This window comes from Scomber japonicus, chromosome 10 (genome assembly GCF_027409825.1).
Source record: "Scomber japonicus isolate fScoJap1 chromosome 10, fScoJap1.pri, whole genome shotgun sequence".
Taxonomy (NCBI): domain Eukaryota; kingdom Metazoa; phylum Chordata; class Actinopteri; order Scombriformes; family Scombridae; genus Scomber; species Scomber japonicus.
In genome coordinates, this window is record NC_070587.1 from 24,745,975 (window position 1) to 24,766,325 (window position 20,351).

General features: G+C 41.0%; 1 protein-coding gene across 1 annotated transcript in view; it reads right to left on the reverse strand.

The window, feature by feature from the left end:
• cdk14 (cyclin-dependent kinase 14) overlaps nucleotides 1–20,351 on the reverse strand; it is a 157,027-nt gene that overhangs the window by 89,251 nt on the left and 47,425 nt on the right. Inside the window, exon 3 of the mRNA XM_053326790.1 lies at nucleotides 3,626–3,871. Coding sequence (XP_053182765.1) covers nucleotides 3,626–3,871 — 246 coding nt within the window. The remainder of the gene's footprint in view (nucleotides 1–3,625; nucleotides 3,872–20,351) is intronic.

Consider the following 20,351-nt stretch of genomic DNA (forward strand, 5'->3'; position numbering starts at 1 on the left):
TTTTAACAGTGATGCATTTTTATAAAGCTGGAAAAAAGCTGACAGTTAAAGGAAAAGCTCTCACTGGAGCCATAACGATGCTCGAGTCAAGTTTTCAACAGCCTTTGGTTGTTAGTGTTAATTATCTTTAACTGTATTAGACAGGAGTGAAACAAATATCTCAAAGTGAAGGTCCAGCAGTGAGTTATGCACTAAAATATTTAACTCCCTGATTTATGAAACATGTCCAACAGGATTATTCAAGACTCACATAAAAGTATCAGGGGTGTAAATCACAAGTTTCTTCACAATAAGATATTATATTAATTCAATGGACAATGATTGGATGTTTGCCAATAACACAAAGTCTGCCATGACACAATTTCGATTCAGTTCAGGAGCCAGCGATCGATATGAGACAATATGATATGCTGATTTAACTAGACCTGTCACAATAATGATATACTTATCATACAATAACATCATTATCAACGTCATCATGTCTATATATGGACTTATCATATGATACATGGACACTGATCTTTACCTCAGTATTGGAGCATTTCAGGCCCGAGTTTATTGAGGTGCAGAAAGTTACAAGACGCTTCACATAATACAATATTAAGAGAATAACACAACTAACAAAAACACAATAAAAACAAGCATAAATATATGAAACATGAAATAATAGATATAACAACAAAAAGCAGCAATTATACAATATTACAGAAATGGCTGAAATGTCTGTACAGCTTTTTGAAATGAAGCGCTGACTCAGCTGATCTGATGCTGAGGGGGAGTTTGTTCCACAGCGCTGGAGCTAAAACAATAAAAGCATGGTCTCCCTTAGTTTTAAGCCTGGACCTTGAAACACTTAACAACATCAGAGTGAGGTGTTAGGAGTCTAGAAATATAAAGTGAGTGTTTGTAAGAAGCCTTGAAATGACACGAGTACAGCATCTTTGCTTAAATCAGCTTATTTTCTCTACGTTAAATGTCAGATAGCCAAAGAACAGTTCCCCGTACGTGTTTTCCATCCGTGTGCTTGTCTGTGAAATGCTTATGAGACAGTCGGCTCCATTGGGTTGCCAAAAACTAAAAAAAAAGACCATGAAAGGGGACAATTTACAGATTTTCATAATCACGGCTGAAACAATTCATTAGTGTCTCGCGGCGATGCTGGCAGGCAATCAGTCAAGCCTCATATCACACTTATTAAATCTTATTTGTGCTGCACATTCATTAGGCATTTTACATTCCAAGCCAATTTTAAGAAAGCACATGTGTATAAAACCTGAAAAGCTCATTTGCATAATTAAGAAAAATCGTGTTGTTTGTAAACAGCCTTCAATTAACTGTGTGGAGAAAAAGAGGCGAGTACATTTGTGTCAGATGAAGGAAAGAAAACACTAACAAAAAAAAGAACTGATTTCAGGGTCTGAATCTGCCTTTATGATATATAGTGGTATATGTTACGTGATACTTAGTTGTGAGTTTGGCATGGCCGAATCTGGGAAAGTGCCCAGGGCCTTTGAGCAGAAAGGGACCCCTAAATTACGGGACCCCATTGTTTATTTCATTTTTTTTGTTGGGCTCCACAGAAATACAACACAAGCCTTAGGCCATTCTCTTCATGTTGATAATTATGGTCACTGTCAGAAACCTAGTATGTCCAAAACTAAATATGATTATAGGAGGTTTCCACCCAACAGCAGCGTTATCCAATTAGAATAAAATAAAAGCTCAAAAATAAGATTAACTGTCAGCAAAAGAAAAGAAAAAAACCCTCTACTTACTGTATATCTTATCTCAGAACAAGCTGTGTTGCCATAGCAACACTAGCATAACTGTTGCTTTTTCTCCCACTGTTTAACAACCCAACCATAGATGACTGCCCAAATACTGCATCATCAGCACCGATGCTCTTAGTGAACAACAGGAAGACACTGTGACTGTGTGCAGCTTTGTCAAGTGGAAGTTGACAGGTTTGATATCATTGTACCTGTATGAGGACTAGAGGACTATGGTGGTACTGCACAAAACCAATGGTGAATAATAAACTGTAGAACCACCAGAGCCATCAGTCTTCACTTTCACTGCTACATCATAAAAACAAAGTACTATATTATTAAAACTATCAACTATTCTTTATTTTTTGGGGTGCATTTTTATCTTTATTTCACAGTAGATGGCTTAAAGGCCAACAGGAAATAGGGAGAGAGAGAGAGAGAGAGAGAGAGAGAGAGAGAGAGGGGGGGGGGGGGGGGGGGGGGGGGGAATGGCTTGCAGCAAAGGTCCCTTGACGGAATTGAATCCTGCCATTATGTGGCATGCATGGTAACTATTAATTAACTAAAAGACATGGCAATAGATACGGGTCAAATTTGACCCAGAACAGCCTCAATGGACATAAATGTGTAACATCTATACAAAAGTATAACATTTTAAAGTATTTTAATTTTTTCACATTTTCAAAGTCATCAAATCTCAGAGTAAGACATTTGGGGCGTTTTTACAGCTGTCAACAGGTCAAATTTGACCCAAACATTATGTAAGAGTTAAAAACACAATCATTAGGTAACCATTAGCTGAGTGGAATGGAGCGAAACACAGAAAAAAAGCAACAATGTCTAGTGATGTCCAAGATGTTTACAACACAAAACAATATCTAAAGTTTCCGATAAACGTTCATCCCAGACTAAGTGAAGCTGTAGCAATAAAACCTATGAATGTTCTAATTTGAGCAAGGTGTATTTTACTGCTTATAAACTCCAAACTTTCCATTTGTAAGAAGGAAGAATGTGTTTTATCACACGCTTGACCCAGAAACGGCTGTGAGAGAGGTCTACTAAAAAGCAGTCAGGGATTAAAAAGCTTTGAGTAACTGATAAACCTGGAACGTCCGTGTGGAATTCTACCATTTAATAGATGTTAAGCCACAATCAAAGTGTGCAGCCGGGCCCCTGGTGATGATGTAAGAGGCAACCTATCACAGTCAAGAGCCAAGACCTCTAATGATGCTTTTTAGACCACTGATTGATAAAGAACTTGGTCAGCAGGTGACTGACTAGTGCTATGTTTATTAACCTTTGTGTCGTCATCCCGGGTCAAATTGACCCTGTCTATTTTGACTGTTCCTTCTTTCCTTCTTTCCTTCTTTCCTGTGTCCTTCCTCCCTTCCTTTCCTTTCCTCGCTTCCTTCCTTCCCTCCTCCATTCCTCCTTTCCTTCTTTCTTTCTTCCTCCCTTCCATCCATCCATCCATCCTTCTTTTCTTCCTTTCCTTTCCTTTCCTTTCCTCCCTTCCTTCCTGCTACCTTCTTTCCTTCCTTCATTCCTCCTTTCCTTCTTTCTTCCTCCCTTCCATCCTTCCTTCCTCCTTTCCTTCTTTCTTCCTCCCTTCCATCCTTCATTCCTTCTTCCTCCCATCCATCCATCCATCCATCCATCCATCCATCCATCCATCCATCCTTCCAGCTTTCCTTACTTCCTCCTTTCCTTCCTTCTTCCTCCCTTCCATCCTTCCTTCCTACTTTCCTTCCTTCCTTCCTTCCTTCCTTCCTTCCTTCCTTCCCTGACTCGAGGACAGCAGGAGGGTTAAAGCCAGTTATGACATAAAGGATTAGAGCTTTTAAAGGTCTACTTACAGAACTTGGGCTGGAGTGTCGGCGCAGTTTGGGTGACTCCTTGCCGGCGGACGAGCTCTTGGCGTTGATGCAGGCATTGTTCTCGGAGTGGACCCTCTTCACCTGGCTGGCGGGCTTCTCAAACGGGTCGAAGCCACTCTGCGTGCGTTGAACTCTCACCTTTTTGTCCTCAGGGATGGTGTCCAGGGGCTTGATGACCGAGTCCGTTCCCTGGCAGCTGCGTGTGGACATCTTTGTGACACATATCTATCAAAATAAAAGAAGGAAGAGGGTGAAAAGAAGAAGATAAAAGTGAGCAAAAAAAAAGAAAAAGAAAAAGAAATCCATCTGCCATTACTAGTGTTCAGCCAAAAAAAAAAAACTGACTGAGCCCCCGTCTTCCAGATTCCTGCCTGTTTTTCATCTTTCTGTCAGCTTGGGTCTCTTCCCTCCCTGTAGAGTCTTGCTGCTACCTCTCTGCTAAGATGAGAGCCTTTTTATCTCAATCTCTCTTTTCTCTGATCAAAACAGCTCCAGCTCCGGCTCTGCTTCACACACACACTCACACACACACACACACAGTGGGCCGCCGCCGCTGCTCCCTAACTGCACATTGACATTCACACAATTCCACCTTATCTCTGACACACATCTACTTATCCATACAATTGCGCAGACCTGCTACAGATTGTCTCCTACAAGCCCATTGGGCACACACCCAGCCCCTCCACACACACACACACACACAGACACACAGACACACACACACACACACACACACATACACACACACACACACACACACACACTCCCTCCATCCGTTTTCCAATACAAAGCACCTTACCAGCTGCTCCTCCACCACCGACCATGTATATATTGGGCACAAAAGACGCAGGCGGCATGACATGTTTTGCCACGGCTCCCTTCAGATTAAATATTTAGGGCCGGGCTCCCCTGCAGGAAGAACTTCTAATTACTGTAATACACAAGGAGGAGTCAGGTTGCGGCCTGCTGGCTCCTTCTTTAACGTGAGGCCAGGTTTCATTGGTCATGACAGAGCATCCTTCATACACACGCTCCCTTATCTCTTATGCTAGAATGGTAACTTGTTAGAAAAACACTATGAAAGCAAACACTCCTGATTGCATGATGATGGTAGACTGTAGGCTAATTACAATTATAGTGATGATGATGTCGTTTTTATTATTGTGTCACGCATACAAATGTATTATTTCAAATTCAACATAGGGTTTCCTGATTGTTAGTGAGATTTTTTATTGGGATTATTGCCATACTGATTGTATTTGTGATCTACTTTTAGCAAACATACTCATAAATGTATTTTGTTTCTATATTAAAATATTTCTTAGTTTAGCGTCACACTCCTAAACTGTTGTTGGACTCACACAAAAAAAAAAGAAACAGGATAAAAACTTGGCACCTAAATTACCTAAAACTGCAACTCAACCGCTACGAAATGAGCCACAAAAGCCTTCCTATAACTTTTTCCCCCATAAGGAGTAGTACGTTTCAATACTTGTAAACACACACCTATGAGTCAAATCTGCTAGTTCCTATTTAATAAAATCGGGTTCAATAATGTAGTTGGTTTTTAACAAGGGTCCTCCAGGGTTCAAACCACGCAGTCACAGAGAAGTCAACTTGCAGCTTGCTAGTTTGTCTATCATTTACAGCTAATAAGCTACTTACTTATTAGCTAGCCTATCCATTTAAATTGACACAATCATTCCCATTATTAGTAGTATAGTATTTTTGACTGTTCTAATAAGTGAAAAAGTGGTGTATGTTCTTCAGCAAAACTAACTTTGGCTAAGCATACAGTACAGATAGTGGCATGTATATACCAGCCTGCAAAGTTAACATTAACTAAGCTGAGTCCATTTTTGTCACTAGTCACCGACTCAAACTGTGATATTTATCAAGCTGTAGTAAATGAATTATGTGAGTCATAAATAAAATCACAAATCTGGAATTTGCAAACTGCTGTCTTTCAAATATTTTATTAAAAAGCAATTAAATGTTTAGCCTAATGCAGAACATATTTTTTAAGTAAAAAGAAAAAAGAAAAAAGGATAACACTTTTATTTTATTATTTATTTACTTGAACCTTTATTTATTGAGTGTCTACCCTAAAGTCCACCACTGCCACAATTCACTTCACTTCATCAGATTTACAGACAGGCACACTGAATCATACAACCCCACCTTAAAATCAAGATGAATACTATGTCACAAAATTTAGCAATGTTCCCATTTTCATCCATCTGTACATAAGAACTTTTCCAGCCAGAAACACGATGGAAGCACTCCAAGAGAAGGAGCAGCACAAGAACATGTCTAAGAAAAGGAACACATAAAATAGGCCAGGAAATACAACGGAGAGATGCAGGAGGAAGAGAAAAAGAAATGGGGAGCTGGAAAGCATATGCGGTAATGAGACATCAAAGCTGTCATAAACATGAGTCCCATGTATGATCCTGTATGTCCTCATTATCTGGAAAAGCACATCAACTCACAAAAACAAATAGCGTCATTTAAGTCCTATCACACTACGAAGCATGAATACTTGATGAGAGTGTCTGGGAAGGATGTGTTCAACAAGGCTTATGTTCCAAGCACTCCACATCAGAGAGTCATAAGAAGCTAAGGGACATGAGTGGATGCTGAAAAGGTCACCAATGTCCGTCACAGCTAGAAACACAGAGAGTCAGCAGTACACTGAGGACAACAGAAGTCGTTCCCTTCTGTATGAAGTTTCCCAAATCCTTCATGGTGGTTTTAACTGTCTTGCCACACTTTAAAAACTCAACCAGTGACAATGCTTGAACCCTTTTATTTTGTTTCAAGTAACCACACAACAGCTGCAAACAGTTTGAGTCACCAGTTGATGGAATGTGACTAGGAACATTTATTCAAGTTCTATAATTACGGACGATATTGAGTTACTTGTACCTAACCTGGGTATTTCCATTTTACTCCTACACTACATTACATAAGGAGAGACTGAACTCTTTACTATACCATGTTTATTATTTTTGACAGCTACTATTTAATTTATGGTTTAACAGCTAGGTCTGCTAGGTACTTTTATTGGACGATATTATTGTCTCAGAAATAATCGCGATAAACGATATTATTGTCATTATTTTATACAACTGATATAATGATAATATAATAGAATAATAATGCAAGGGGGGGGGGCGGTGCAGATTGCCATTATGGGCAAAAAACATTAAAGGAGACATAAAATACCAGTATGTAAATGATATAACATTTCCTCCATCTATACACATTATCACATTAAAATGCTGCATACATGTTAATGCATCGGTTATAATAATGCAGTAACACAGATAATGGTAATTGTGTATAATGAACACTTCTGCTTATACCTATGTATTTTAACTTCAGTAAGATTTAGTATACTGTATGATAGTGATGTGTCACTGCCAATGATTTATGTGAGCCTAATGGTGCGTGTGGACATCCTGCTCTAAGTGTGTGTTAGGTTTCCTAGAAAGTGCAAAACTATCCTTTATAGTTGTGCACATGGATACACTGTTACACTACACCTCTACCTCCTCTACTAATCCTGAGAAGCACTTCCTACTGCTGCTGGCATCAACCATTTTCCATCGATGTGATTTTTTTATGGAGTGGACTACAATTATATAAGTTTTTGTCGGTTTGTGTGTCATGTGCTCCTTTTTTCATTAACAGTGCCTGTGCTGAGTATTGTGTTTGGAATATGATAGCCCTCTGTTAGCTACATTGTTGCCCTTCATTAGTGTTATACAACACACCTGTACTCAGTTACAGTTGCAAGCTTGCACGCTCAGAGGGAGCATCTCCAACACATCCATCACATTAATAAATCATCCTATGTACTGTATGTGAATCAGGGCTGATCTTAAATTACATGCATGTTCCACAAATGTATTATTAGTTAAACACCTAAATTTGGTCACTAAGAAACAAAAAAGATAAAGAAAATAGAACACAAGACATTGAAAAGCTGGCGAGGAAAGGAAAAAGCTTGTTGACACAGACCCGGACCAGGACAAACAACTTGAAATAATCGATGGATACATGGCCGGGTAGATGGAGGGATAATAATCTCTCGTGGAAGCAGTGGAGTGATGTGACCAGAGAAACTGGGCGAGGCTGGGAGGACATCAATGAGGCTCCAGCTGCGTGGGTAATGTTGAATCCAGACAAAACTATCAAACATGCGCTAAATATAGAATGAGTCTGGTTTTAAAATTAGAACGCAAACACGTCTCAGGCACTGAAATAAGGTCACAAAAACCTGGGATGGATAATGTGGTTTTAAAACTCACAGATGATGTTTTACACTGCTGCACTGCTGCAGAAAATACTGACTGTAGCATATTAGAGAACAAACATCTCACTGCAGAACTGATACCTGGGCTGGAAAGCATCTATATCAGGTCTGCCAATAAATAGGACATTTTAAATGAAGCTTGTTTGTGGGGACCTGGCTGCAGGGATTTGATTCATTGGATGGTGTAGCATTATGATTTCCATATAGGAACAAATTCACATACAGGTTGCATCAGAGGACCTGACAATCCAGCACATTTCGGTCAATTTTCAACAACTCAAAAATGAGGTATACTTTGGTTTAAATGAGGCCTATTGACTATAATTTCAAAAAATATGTGTAAACCCTGTGGTAATAAGTTGGAATAAAGTCTGTTGTCATCCTGTCAACCATGCAACTCTGGTCCTCCTGGGTCAAAATGGACCTGGTTTGGTTTGACTGTTTATAAAAAGGTATAAATGATCAGCCAAGTCTCTGTCACAGCCTTTAGCCACCTTCACTCCAACTTATCACCACAGGTTTTACACAGATTTTTTGGAAAATTATATAATAGGCCTCATTTAAATGAAAATATACTTCATTTTTGAGTTAACACCTAAGACAGAGACAGAGGCTTCCACATCTCCACCAACACTACTGTATCGTCATGCCATCACTCATTCACACATCCACAAGTGAGCAACATATATTTATAGAAAAATACTAATTATTCATTACTGTGAATTATATTACAAGAGGAGATTATCTGCAGATGATCCTCAGTCAAGACTCTCTGTGCTCCAGTTGATACGATGAATCTATAGAACGTACACTTAACAGACCCCTACCCACCAACTCGTTACTGTCAATGTCCATCAACTCACACTCAGAGCTGTGGATGGGCACTCTGCATTATGGAAGTATTTATATCTATGGAACATACTCACAGCTCTGTGAGTAGGAAACATCTGTCACCATGGACACTGATAGGAAGCCTTGCTCAATCGTGGTCCAGCAACTTAGACGAGTGTGATGTGGAAACACGAACTGAAACTCTACTTTTCGATGACGTAGGAGACATCTCGTGTCCAGCAGTACAACTTTCCAAGTTAAAAATAATTGTCTTATTTATAGACCTTGGATTTGTCTATGATCTATCTATCCAGTATTTTTATGATTTAAAACATTTCTGGATCTTTTTATTTAAAGGATACATGCTATGCTACTAGCTAGGGCTAGTGGAGAATTCATAGTCAGTGGTTGTTTAGGGTCATGGTTGGAGGGTTTTATTGTCCATTCCAATTTCACACCATGACCCAAACCAGCAAATGTTTCTCTGTTTTTCTCTGCACAAATCAATATTTCTATGTGAGCAATGGATGAAATGACTACATATAATGTGAAAAGGGGTCACTGGTAGAGATGAACCCACAGAGAATGATCATTTAACACTGCACTTCCAGCCGTTTTAGCTTTATAGCCACTGACTTCATGGTTTGGTTGGGTGTCGCATTTCTTGTCTACCTGGTTTCCAGCAGCACCAAACTGAAAAAAAATTGGAAATAGATGGTAAACATAGTGGAGGATTTAGCAGCAAAAGGACTTACACTTGTCAGGTTGAGCAGGTGATAGTTTGCTAAACTTTTACGAGGCTACGATATTTACCTCCTTGCATAACCCTGCTTACCCTCTGGTAATTACAGTCATAAATAAAACTGTAAGCATCCAAAAACAAAGCTTCTCAAAAGCACTGTGTATTCATCATCTATAAAAAATAGCGCCACCTCTGCTCACTGGTCTATGGCGTCCTCTTGGGTGTCCTCCTACATCTGGCTTTCCCCTGGTTTCCAAGGTGGGAACGCCCCCCCCACAAAGACAGGAAAACCCTGCCCTGGGTTCAGAAACGCCATATCGATTCTGGTTGAAGGAAAGCCTTTTAAATCAATACTACACCCCCTCCCACCCACCTCAATTCTGATATACCAACACACACACACGCACACACATAAACAAACGGTGATAAACTGCATTGTTTTCCTATCTATAATTTATTCCGTACTGCTGCAGTGACCCCATTGTCCCACAGGGATCATTTAAGATTCATCTTATCTCGGAGATGTCATACAGTAATGGAAAAAGGTAGGCAGTAACACGGTGGGCAGGCCCAGGCTAATTCAACTATCTCCAGAGGAGTAGTTACTGATGACATTAGCTTGAACGATGACAAGAACCACAGAGGCCATAAAGGACCAATCAGCCATAAAGCCTACTTATGTGCTCTGCTAACTCAAGGCTATCAGCCATGTTAACTTGGCCGCAGTCAGGGCTCACCCACTGTGTCAATGCATTTCCATTTCAGACAGAGACAAAGCAGGGCTATCTGCTTGCCTGGGCCCATCGTCCTGGGCTCAAGGCGATAGTGAGACGATACACCAGAGCACAGACTGGAAAAAAACACCTCATCCACCTCCCGTCCACAAGCCTTTGTGGTCTTGAATGGCAGATAGAGCAGTGTTTGTGTCTGCACTAAATATAGCATCATTTGTTCCTCCTCAGACACCTTTTGTGTGATGCTGGCTATTGGTTTAAAACAAAAGCTGAATGCTATTCCTGTGATTCTAATGGAACCATCAGTACAAAAATTGTAAGTAAATTGTAGAATTCACTTTTTGGGAGAAAATATTCTCAACTTAAAGGTTCACTTGCTTTTTTGTGAGCTATTAACCACATTTCATGGTCTTCATTAGCTACAGGAATCACATCACATCACCTAAATGTGGATATCAGTGTGAATCATATAACTGTCATCACTATTGTCAGGTCATAGAAGTTCCACATTTGGGTAAGATGATGAAACCTGAGCTGATTCCATGTACTAATGAAGACTGGGATATGCAGCTGAAAATTCAGAATAGGTAGTAAGTGCACTCTTTAGTTGAGACTATTTGAAGAGTTCATTTGCAAAAATCCTTCAATTCTTCTAAAAAATGAACTGACTGTCAAGTTATTCTTGATGCAGCACATTCTGAAGCCTGTACGTATATATTGTCCATTGTCATTGCATTGCAGGTTCATGTTTTACAGAGGAGAACGTGCTGTTCTTGAATGGAACCTGATGAATCCCTTCAGCAAATCAGGTGACACAATATGGCAGTGAGTATATTCAGCCGCAGATGTTTTTCGTTGTAACTTAGGCTCAGTCTTATTTAAAAGGTGGATAATTTGGGCAAAACTGAAGAGTCAGTGATCTCCTTTAATACTTCTATTGGATCCAGAAAGTACCGGAATGTTAAAAACTATAATACTAAAAACTGTGAAATACTACACTATGATACACTGAATACTGTGAGAAATCAAATAACAATAAGTAACATGGAGTATGGAGTTACACTAAATACTAATGGAATATTATAATCTAGTTATTTTTTCCAGTTTAGTGCAGTTCCCAAAGAATTGACTGTAGACCAAAGAATGTAGCATACTTTAGGCTCAGACAGTCAGTTCTACAATGAGGTTGTCTGGTCCACCAATGTGGTAGTAAGATTATTTTTGGGGTATTTTTTTTTTTTTGCTTTTATTATACAGTTGAAAAAAAAGGTTCCTGACTGGAATCGAACCAAATCGGTTACAAATCAAACGTTGCGGTTATGTGTCATGTGCAGTATAACCATTCAGCTACAGGGGCAATTCAACCACTGTGGTAGTTGAGGGGTTTTTGAGCATGAACGTGGCTCAGTCAAACCCACAACCAATGGGGATCAATAAGAAAACAGTGCAGTAATAGCTTGCACAGGTCATTGTGTTCTATGCACAGTAAGCCACACATTAGTTAAGGCCTTGTAAAATGGTACAATATTTTTAATGATATATCTTAAACTAGAACTGGAGTGTTGTCTACATTTTACATGTGATTTGGCAGGACTAGCAAACCCTGCTCATCATATAAAACTGCACTTCAGCTTTTGGGTAAAGGTAGTAGAGCAATATCATATTGAGTGGGTGGGGGGGGGGGGGGGTACGTTTACTTGGCAAAAACACTTATCTTCCAAAAGAATGTGGTTGTGCGGTCTAGTGTTTTCATTTCTCCCTTATCCTCCAACTACTGATCTGGACCTGATGCAGGTGAAAGAAGTTTGGGTAGAGGCCAATGGTCCACTCACGCTGGATGGATTTGATTTAAATCTCTCTCAAACCAACACAATGCCCGTATGTTCTGTTTCACTGAGAAATGCATTTCAGTAAGGAAGCTAAAGACACTAACTGTAACTTCAATGCGTCAGTTTGCTTCAGACAAAATGTTTGTTGGATCGTGTAACATTATCTGAAAACTGTCTGTACACCTTTCTACTGTCAGAATTGGGGGAGGGTGGTTAGTTCAAAAAGGATCTTTAGAACTTTTTTGAAACTGACAGTCACAGTGATTGGCCAGATGTGCTGAGGTATGAAATCCTTCCTTGAGAAAAGCATAAGCTATTATCCTCACTGAATGACAGCCTGTCAAATGAGGCAATTCTGAACCGCTATAAAAACACTTTGTAAGAAGACACTTTTTTAAGGAACTAGTTTCTTTCAAGCATCCTCAGAGAAATGTAGCCTTCACAAAGGTATGCACAAATATCCCTTAATAATCTGTGATGTTTCATATTGTAAGAGCTTTTTTTTGGATGAAATTATTTAATTTACTTTCTGGCACAGACCTACCTTCTTATCCATATCCTGTTGGCCTTCAGTCAAAGTCAATGTGACTTCATTCCGCAAGTCACTCTCATAAAGTGCACCAGCAAAATAAAATATGTAAATGCATTTTTTGTTATTTTTGCTTCCGTGGCTGGAGCTTTCCTCCTCTTTATCATTAGCCTTAAGATATTGTGGTTGAGATTTTTAATTAACATATGTGGTGGAATAAAATATCCCAACAGCCAACTGATGCCCCAGATAGAGGCTCTTCATTACAGCAGTGTCTACATAAATCACCACTAGTTCCTAAAAAAAAAAAAAGGGCAGGCATGTATGGTATTTTCAACTCAGCATTAAATAAATAAGAGGAAGTGGTGCATAATGACCAGCTTTAAAAGGGATAAAGCTGTGACTTTACACAAGAATCAGGTGATGCGGTCAGCTCTTTACCTCCGCCTCCATCCCACTTCTCTTCTTAGAGGTCCTGGCAGCTTTCACTCTCCCTCACTCATCTTCAAAAACTCATAAACTCATGTCATATAAGGCTGTGAAACCTGAGCCATTTTATTAAAAAAAATTCACTAAGCAGAGCAACTTCTCATTTCAGTCGACTGCAATAGTGCTGGTGGCAATTTTCTCATTCTGTCTGCGTCAAGTCAAGTACTGCACTACAGCTTGTAGGTGTGCTGAAAAGCTGGAAATACATCAGAATAAGTTCTCATCACCTAAATCTGACTTGATGCTGCTTTTTTTTAAAGTTGATTGGACTCAGTTTGAGGCTCAGTGCAGTCAATTTACCATTCCTCAGAAAACTCCTCAAATTGGATATAATTTGCCATACCAACTGTGGTGCACACTTGAAATGTATTCCCATGCACACATCCACGCATTTAAAAAGGTGCATTCCAGCAATTTAGCATTGCACTTTCATGGTTCTGTATTCAAAAACAGTCAAAATTAAAGCAGCTGAAGGCTGAACTAGACTTTAAGGCACTAAAATGGGTTCAGCTCCAAAAACATTGGACCCAATCACCCGTAAGGCAATTTAATAGTGTCTTTTTTCTTGGACCCACCCTGTTCCAAACCCCAGACTCTGAGATTGTAATGCTGGCTTTTTGTAATAAATGTGTATTTTCTGAGCCCAAGGTGAGCAAGGCGATGCTGATGTCATCTCTCTGTCTATTCTAAGACTAGACAAAGCTCCTCCAGAGCCACAGAAAATATATTCTCCTGACTGTTTTCACGAGCTGAATGGTACTCCCAACGACTAGTAAATTGTCCCTGATGTTTACAGTTAATAGAGTTCTCCTTTCACCATGTGCGTTTAGATTGATTCTAGGTCATGCGATGCTGAAAATCAAATTAAGACATATTTTGAGAGCCATTAGCATGTAGTGCTGCAAGTGCTCATGTTTCATGTTGAGCATTTACATAACAGCTAGGTTTGTCCACATGGAATTAGCATAACAATATGACATTAACTGGATGTGGGTTTCAGGTCTAATTGGGCATTCACCGCTGACTCATTACCACCAGTTCCACTTAAGCAAACACCTTCATTTCGTAGCCACTCAATATGAATCACATGGCATGCCATTAACTCCATCTCTGTGGAACTGAATTGAAAGCAATGACTCGCTTCCATTTAAACCTCCTCCCTGAACCGCATGAACTACTGTTAAAAACTAGGTGTTCTAGATATGAAATGAAATACGATTGTGCAACTGAATGGCCCATTTTGTGGCCTTAGATTTTAGGGAAGAGGAATTTAAAAAAGAATCTCAGATGAGAGAAGTCAGAAGTGCTTTCCAGGTTGATGATGTGGGACTTTGTTCAGACAGTTCGGAGTGTGCTCAGAGTTCATGTCGATGTCTAAAAAGTAAAAGCCTCAGTGTGCTGACAGAGTGCTTGTCAGATTGTCTAACAGCTTCTGAAACTGTCTGTCCAATGGCAGAATGTAACTCTGTATAACACCCAATCTGACAATCAAACCTACTTGAAACAGTGATTGCCAAGTGAACGATGGTGTCGAAGTAGGCAAAGTTTTGACGTCTCTTTCAAGCAATTACTCTTTCAATATTGTAATACTGTGAATGCTTTCCATGGGAGACTGTCAAAACTATGTTCCCTTATTGTCATTACGGCTGTTGAAATAACCGTAATATTGCAATACCACGCTATAGACAAGCCAAACACAGTCGATAGCAAACAACCGCCGCAACCACACTATGTTCACATTTTCTTTCTTTTATTCTAAATTTAGTGGTTCCCCCAATCAAGTCGAGCAGCCCCTCCGGTCCAGTGGCTAAGCACAGTATCTTATGGCCCAGGCTAACAAGCTAAATTGGCTCCCAACCCTCATAACAGAGTCAGGCTCAGACTGAGCTGATCAGAGGCCAGTACTGATGCTTGATTATGTAAAAAGGGTTAGGATTAGGGTTCTGTATGAATATCTTGTCTCAGTTACACATTTGAACTCTCTTGAGTCAACACAAGGTTGAGCAAGCTGCCATTTAACATGTGAGATAAAGTCGTTTTCTACCAATCATACAATTTAAAGATTCATAAATTCCAAGTTTAAGGGGACTTAGATGTAGCCTAATGTGTTTTTCTTACCACAACATGAAACATGTGTGTGGTACACGCGCACATCTGGAACAAAAACCAGATTCTGGACCAAAGAAATAAATCTGTAAAGGCAGAAGAAAGTCTGCACCCTGTAGCTCCCAATGCAGGTAGACTTTCATGGGAGATCAAGAGTGACGCTTCGGGCCTCGACACAATTAAAGGTGTTTGTGACATAAGTGTCAGGTACTGCTGCTCCATTCGGCCAACACATAATCAGACTAAAATACCTTGACTTTCACCCAAAAAGAAAAGCTCCCAATACCTCATCCTGCACTGTTCAACCACCCTGAATCACAGCAGGGAAAAATCCTTTACCACGACGGCTCTAACTGTCATTGGTACAATTCATCATGTCAAGTCTACATGCAAAAGACATGGAGTTCTTCTAGGTAGTGTTTAGGGAGACGGTGGGAAGCCATGATGGCAGGGTTGAGACACATCTTCCATTGGCTATTTAGAACAGGTACAAACAGTTTAGTCTTCAGATGTGGTCTAACGAACCGGTTCGTTTGAAGAATTCTCAACCCTGGAGAGTAAGAACTGAGATGACATCTGCTCAACACAAATGCTTACACAAATGGTCCTGTCTGGCCACAATGACAGAAATGAAACTTGTGGGCAGGCGTTGCAAGGCTACAGATTTGGTAGCAACCTCAAAAACAAGACAAACAGATTCAGCCTGTAGGACCAGATGAAAGCAAAGAGGTGATCTAAACTCAGAGCTTTGCTTCCACTCATTTCTTGTATTTACTGAAGCAAGCTTTAGATTTGAAGATCTGGCAAAATAGCCTTTGTTTCCTCTCTATTAAAGAGGACACTAGTTTAGATTGGGCGCTGTATTCTGACAGCACTTATCCTCTCTCAAACACATGACACCGTGATACTCAGCTCCACTCCTCCAGTTTCAGCCTCTACTCCTTATCCTCCCTCTCTCCCTCTCTCTCTCTCTCTCTCTCTCTCTCTCTTTCTCCTGACAGCCTGGCCTGCTGTCTTCCCAAGGAGCTGCATATGGCCCTGCAGAAAAGCCTCGCTACACGTCCACGAGACGCTGACACAGATGGTAAATGGCCCGTCCCCTGTCTCTCCCGCCTCGTCCTCCCCAACAGTGCCCACGTTCCGTCCCTCTGGGCCCAGAGGAAGACGAGCGTGTTTCAATTTTGCCCAAAGTGGGACGACATATTGTAGAGTGAGCAGAAAAACGCTGCAGCAGAGCGTCCCATCCATTAGACCGGTAAACATCAGCACTCAGTTCAACCACCACAACGGAAATGCTACCTATTAGCACAGAGGGGATGGTTGTAGTGGTGGTGGTGGTGGTGATAGAGGAAGGTGGGGGGGGGGTTGACAGTGCTGACGTTGTTTCAGGCACGAGGCAACACTGAGACTTTGTTGCAAAAAACTGCAGACACACACACACATGCACACACACACACACGCACACATGCACACACACACACACAGTCTTCTCCCTTTTCCCGCTACTTCCTCTCTATCCCCAGAGTCTCTCGTCACATCCTCCCCACTGAGACACACTGAGACTCAGGTGGGCCGTCCAGTTTCAAGCTGTCATGCTAGCATGAGAGATCATCAACACCCCACCGACACCCCGCAAACAAACACACACACACACACACACACTCGTACACACGGCATGCATGCATGCATGCAACTACAATCTACATCTGCCCTAAATGCACATCTGCCAACATGCCTGCACATCTGCACATCGCCTAGTACTGTATTACGAAGAGTGGGGTATGTCTGGGGAATACTATTCACGCTCAACCACACATACACACACACACACACACACAGTAACGTAAGCGATGTATCTGAAGCAAGAGAAGAATGGGTGGAGGGGGGGTGGAGGAGACAGAGGGGGGGTCTGACAAGGGATGCAGGACAAAATAAGCGCCAATCTCAGTCTTCCTCTTACCTTCCAGGAGGAAACAGCTCACCTGGATGTCTCTGAAGAGCAGACAGAACGCATTCAGGCCAACCTCTCTCCCTGCAAACCAGCCCAAAACATCTCCCTCCCTCCCTCTCTCTCTTACACTCTCCCTCTCCCTCACTCTCTCTCTCTCTCTCTCTCTCTCTTCCCTCTCTTCCGCTCGCTTCACAAGCTGGAAATGATGAGATTGTACTATAAGCAGAGGGGGGAGTGAAATCCAAGGCGGCAGAAGGTATTAGGAGGCTGTGTTGTTTCTGGCCGACAGCCCTGAGAGAGACCGCGAGCTTGTGGTTCAGTGGGGGGGGAAAGGAGGGTGCGGGGAGGCAAGGGTGGGGGTGAGAATGGGTGCGATGCAGCAGATCGGAGAGAGAGGGTCCGTCTGCAAGGACGGCTCGAAACCCTAGAGGACCCCCGCTCAGCTGAGATGGTACAGCCCAGAGGAGTTTAAGGAAGCAAACAGTACAGTGTCTGCAGCAGCAGCAGCTAGCAGATGAAGCTACAGTGATGCAAGATTCACGCATGAATGTGTGTGAAGCTGAACTGAGAGGAGCTGCATCGAACTGGGCTTATTTTTATCTTCCTCACTTGGGCTGCAGCACTTTAGATTAAATGTGAAACCTTGTTTTCTGGCCAGGTAAAATGATTGATAGAAGATGAGTAGCAACCACAAAAAGAGCTGCTGGATATCATCATTAGCAAGTCCTCATCATATGTAACCTCATTTTGGAATAAAGCCATGTTCTCTATCAATAAAGATGTCTTTCCAAATGAGAGATGAGTTTACTACCCTGCAGCACCTCTTTAACAGCTTACTCATGTCCTTCAAGCAACTACCTGCAAAGTCTGATTTACAACGCTCATACTGTAGGCTATATAATAATACACCTTTACAGCCTCTTCCACCCAAAGAATCATGTCAAAAATGTTCCAAACGATCTGTCACAATAAAACTGCCTATATGAAACAAGTCATGAACTACAGTCTGTATTGAAACATTACAGTATCAGTGTTTTGACTTCATTGATAGTATATATAATGTTTTTAACAAGGCACCTAATTCATAAACTCTACCATAGGTTCTACTGACTAAACACATTGCCACACTGTCCTAGTAATGCTGGCTCCCTCTGTGTGGTCTTATTACATATTTGACATTAGCTTTTTGTTCATTTGCATTAGCTTCAAGTTCATATGTAGACATGATGATGCTCATAATTACATTATTGTACGATAAGTCAATAATGTAATTATTGTGACAGGCCTAATTGAGAACATTAAAATGTTTGGGTAGGTCTACTTAGGAAACTTCAGTATGCCAGGATTCAATAAGGCAGTGTTTCTTTCAAAAATGATGTTTTGAATGAGATTTTTCTCACACCATTCATACATAAAGAAGTATCCATATTCCATTCCATATTAATTACTTAAATGCTACATCATAGTGCCGGATTGGTAATCTGGGTAATATCAATCATTTCCCCGGTGGGCCGACACACGTTGAAGCCAATACAATTTTAATTTTTAATATTTTTTAAATACATATATACTGCTAGCAATTGGCCCATAAAGCTGTGGCAGCAGTCCCTTGGTTCATTTTCTATAACGACACTGGCTAGCCCCCCCCCCCCCCCCCCCCGTGTCCACTCTGTTCCTCCTGTCAGATGTCATGGCTCAGGGCCAAACATCTGTGGATGAAGGATGGCGTCTTCATCAATTGTCAAGATGGATAAGAAAATTGAAAGAAGGGGCGGGGGAGGAGAAGTTATATGCCATAAATATGAATCTAAATGTGGATTCTGCCAAATGTGCAAAAATCACTGATATATTTACTGCAAGGCTCTATAGCAGTAGCTTCAACATCTATTGCAATAGCAGTACCCACCATGATGCAGCAACAGGTGGAAGGAGAAGAGATGGCTGGCCATGGTCACTGCCAGGCAGAGAAGCAGCCAGAGGACCAGACATGTGACAGGAAAGCAAGGAACAAAGTGAGCAGGAGGAGAGTGTAGCTAGAGCAGTCAGCAGGGAGTAGCATGCAGGGAAACAAAAACTCTCAGGGAGGGTGCAGGGAGGTACTCTGTGTGATTATGGTGATTAATTCAATTAATGACGTTGATAATAAGATAACGCAATTGTAATTATTTCATAAAGTCAGACCATCGGCTACTGCTAGAGGTCTCTCAGTCAGTGTCAAATAGCTGAGAGTTTCAGTATGACAACAAACGTGTTAATGGAGTTTTCCTTGAATCACTGGATCAGGGAATAAGTAAGAAATATGCATATGTTAGGCAAGACCTTAAACCTCTCATTATCAGCACAAGTGGAACTAATTACTTTATTTCAGAGATAATGACAAAGTCAGTTAGTGAAGAGGTTGAGAGACAGACACGCCTAGGTTTAGACACAAAACCAAAACAATCTGTTTTGGAGAGACTATATGCAGTCCAACATCCAGCTGAAGTTCAAGCCACTGTTCTTGAAACTCATGCTGATGTCCAGATACACCACACAGCATAGCAATACATGAACTGACAGCCCATGTCTCAGCCTTAGCAAAAACTGTCCAAGTATACCACAAGAGACCAATGTAAGCCATGCTTAGCTTGAAGGGCTACAACCTGCCACCACTATTTCAGGTGTGGCCAAGAAGGACACCAAGCTATTGACTACCTGTCAAAGACTAAGCCTCTGGATCACTAGGGAGGGACCACCGTTGATCAAACAAGAACAAGAGTCCCCTGTCACCATATCCCGACGTGACTCCATGACTCTAGCTAACAGCAGGCCACATAGAGTGAGAAGAGGAAATTGTATTTCAAAACTGATAGGCAAAAGTGTATGCTTACCTTTTATCTAATTTGCATGCAAACTGACATGTTATTAAGTGGTGCTCAGGCTGCTATACTGGAAAAGTCCTGGCTAGAGAAATCTGGCCAAAATCTAGTCACTTTAAGACCTCCTGCTAGATGATCCACTCACAGTAGCTAATGGGACAGATGCACTTTATGAGATGTAGGCTGAAATATATGGTCATGTAACAATTAATGTACCCATGCAAGTGAGTCAGACCTTTGTTAATAGTTTATTGTCAATCTGATAAAGGAAATCATCCTAGAGAGTCTTGAAAGTGATTTAGTGTCATATCT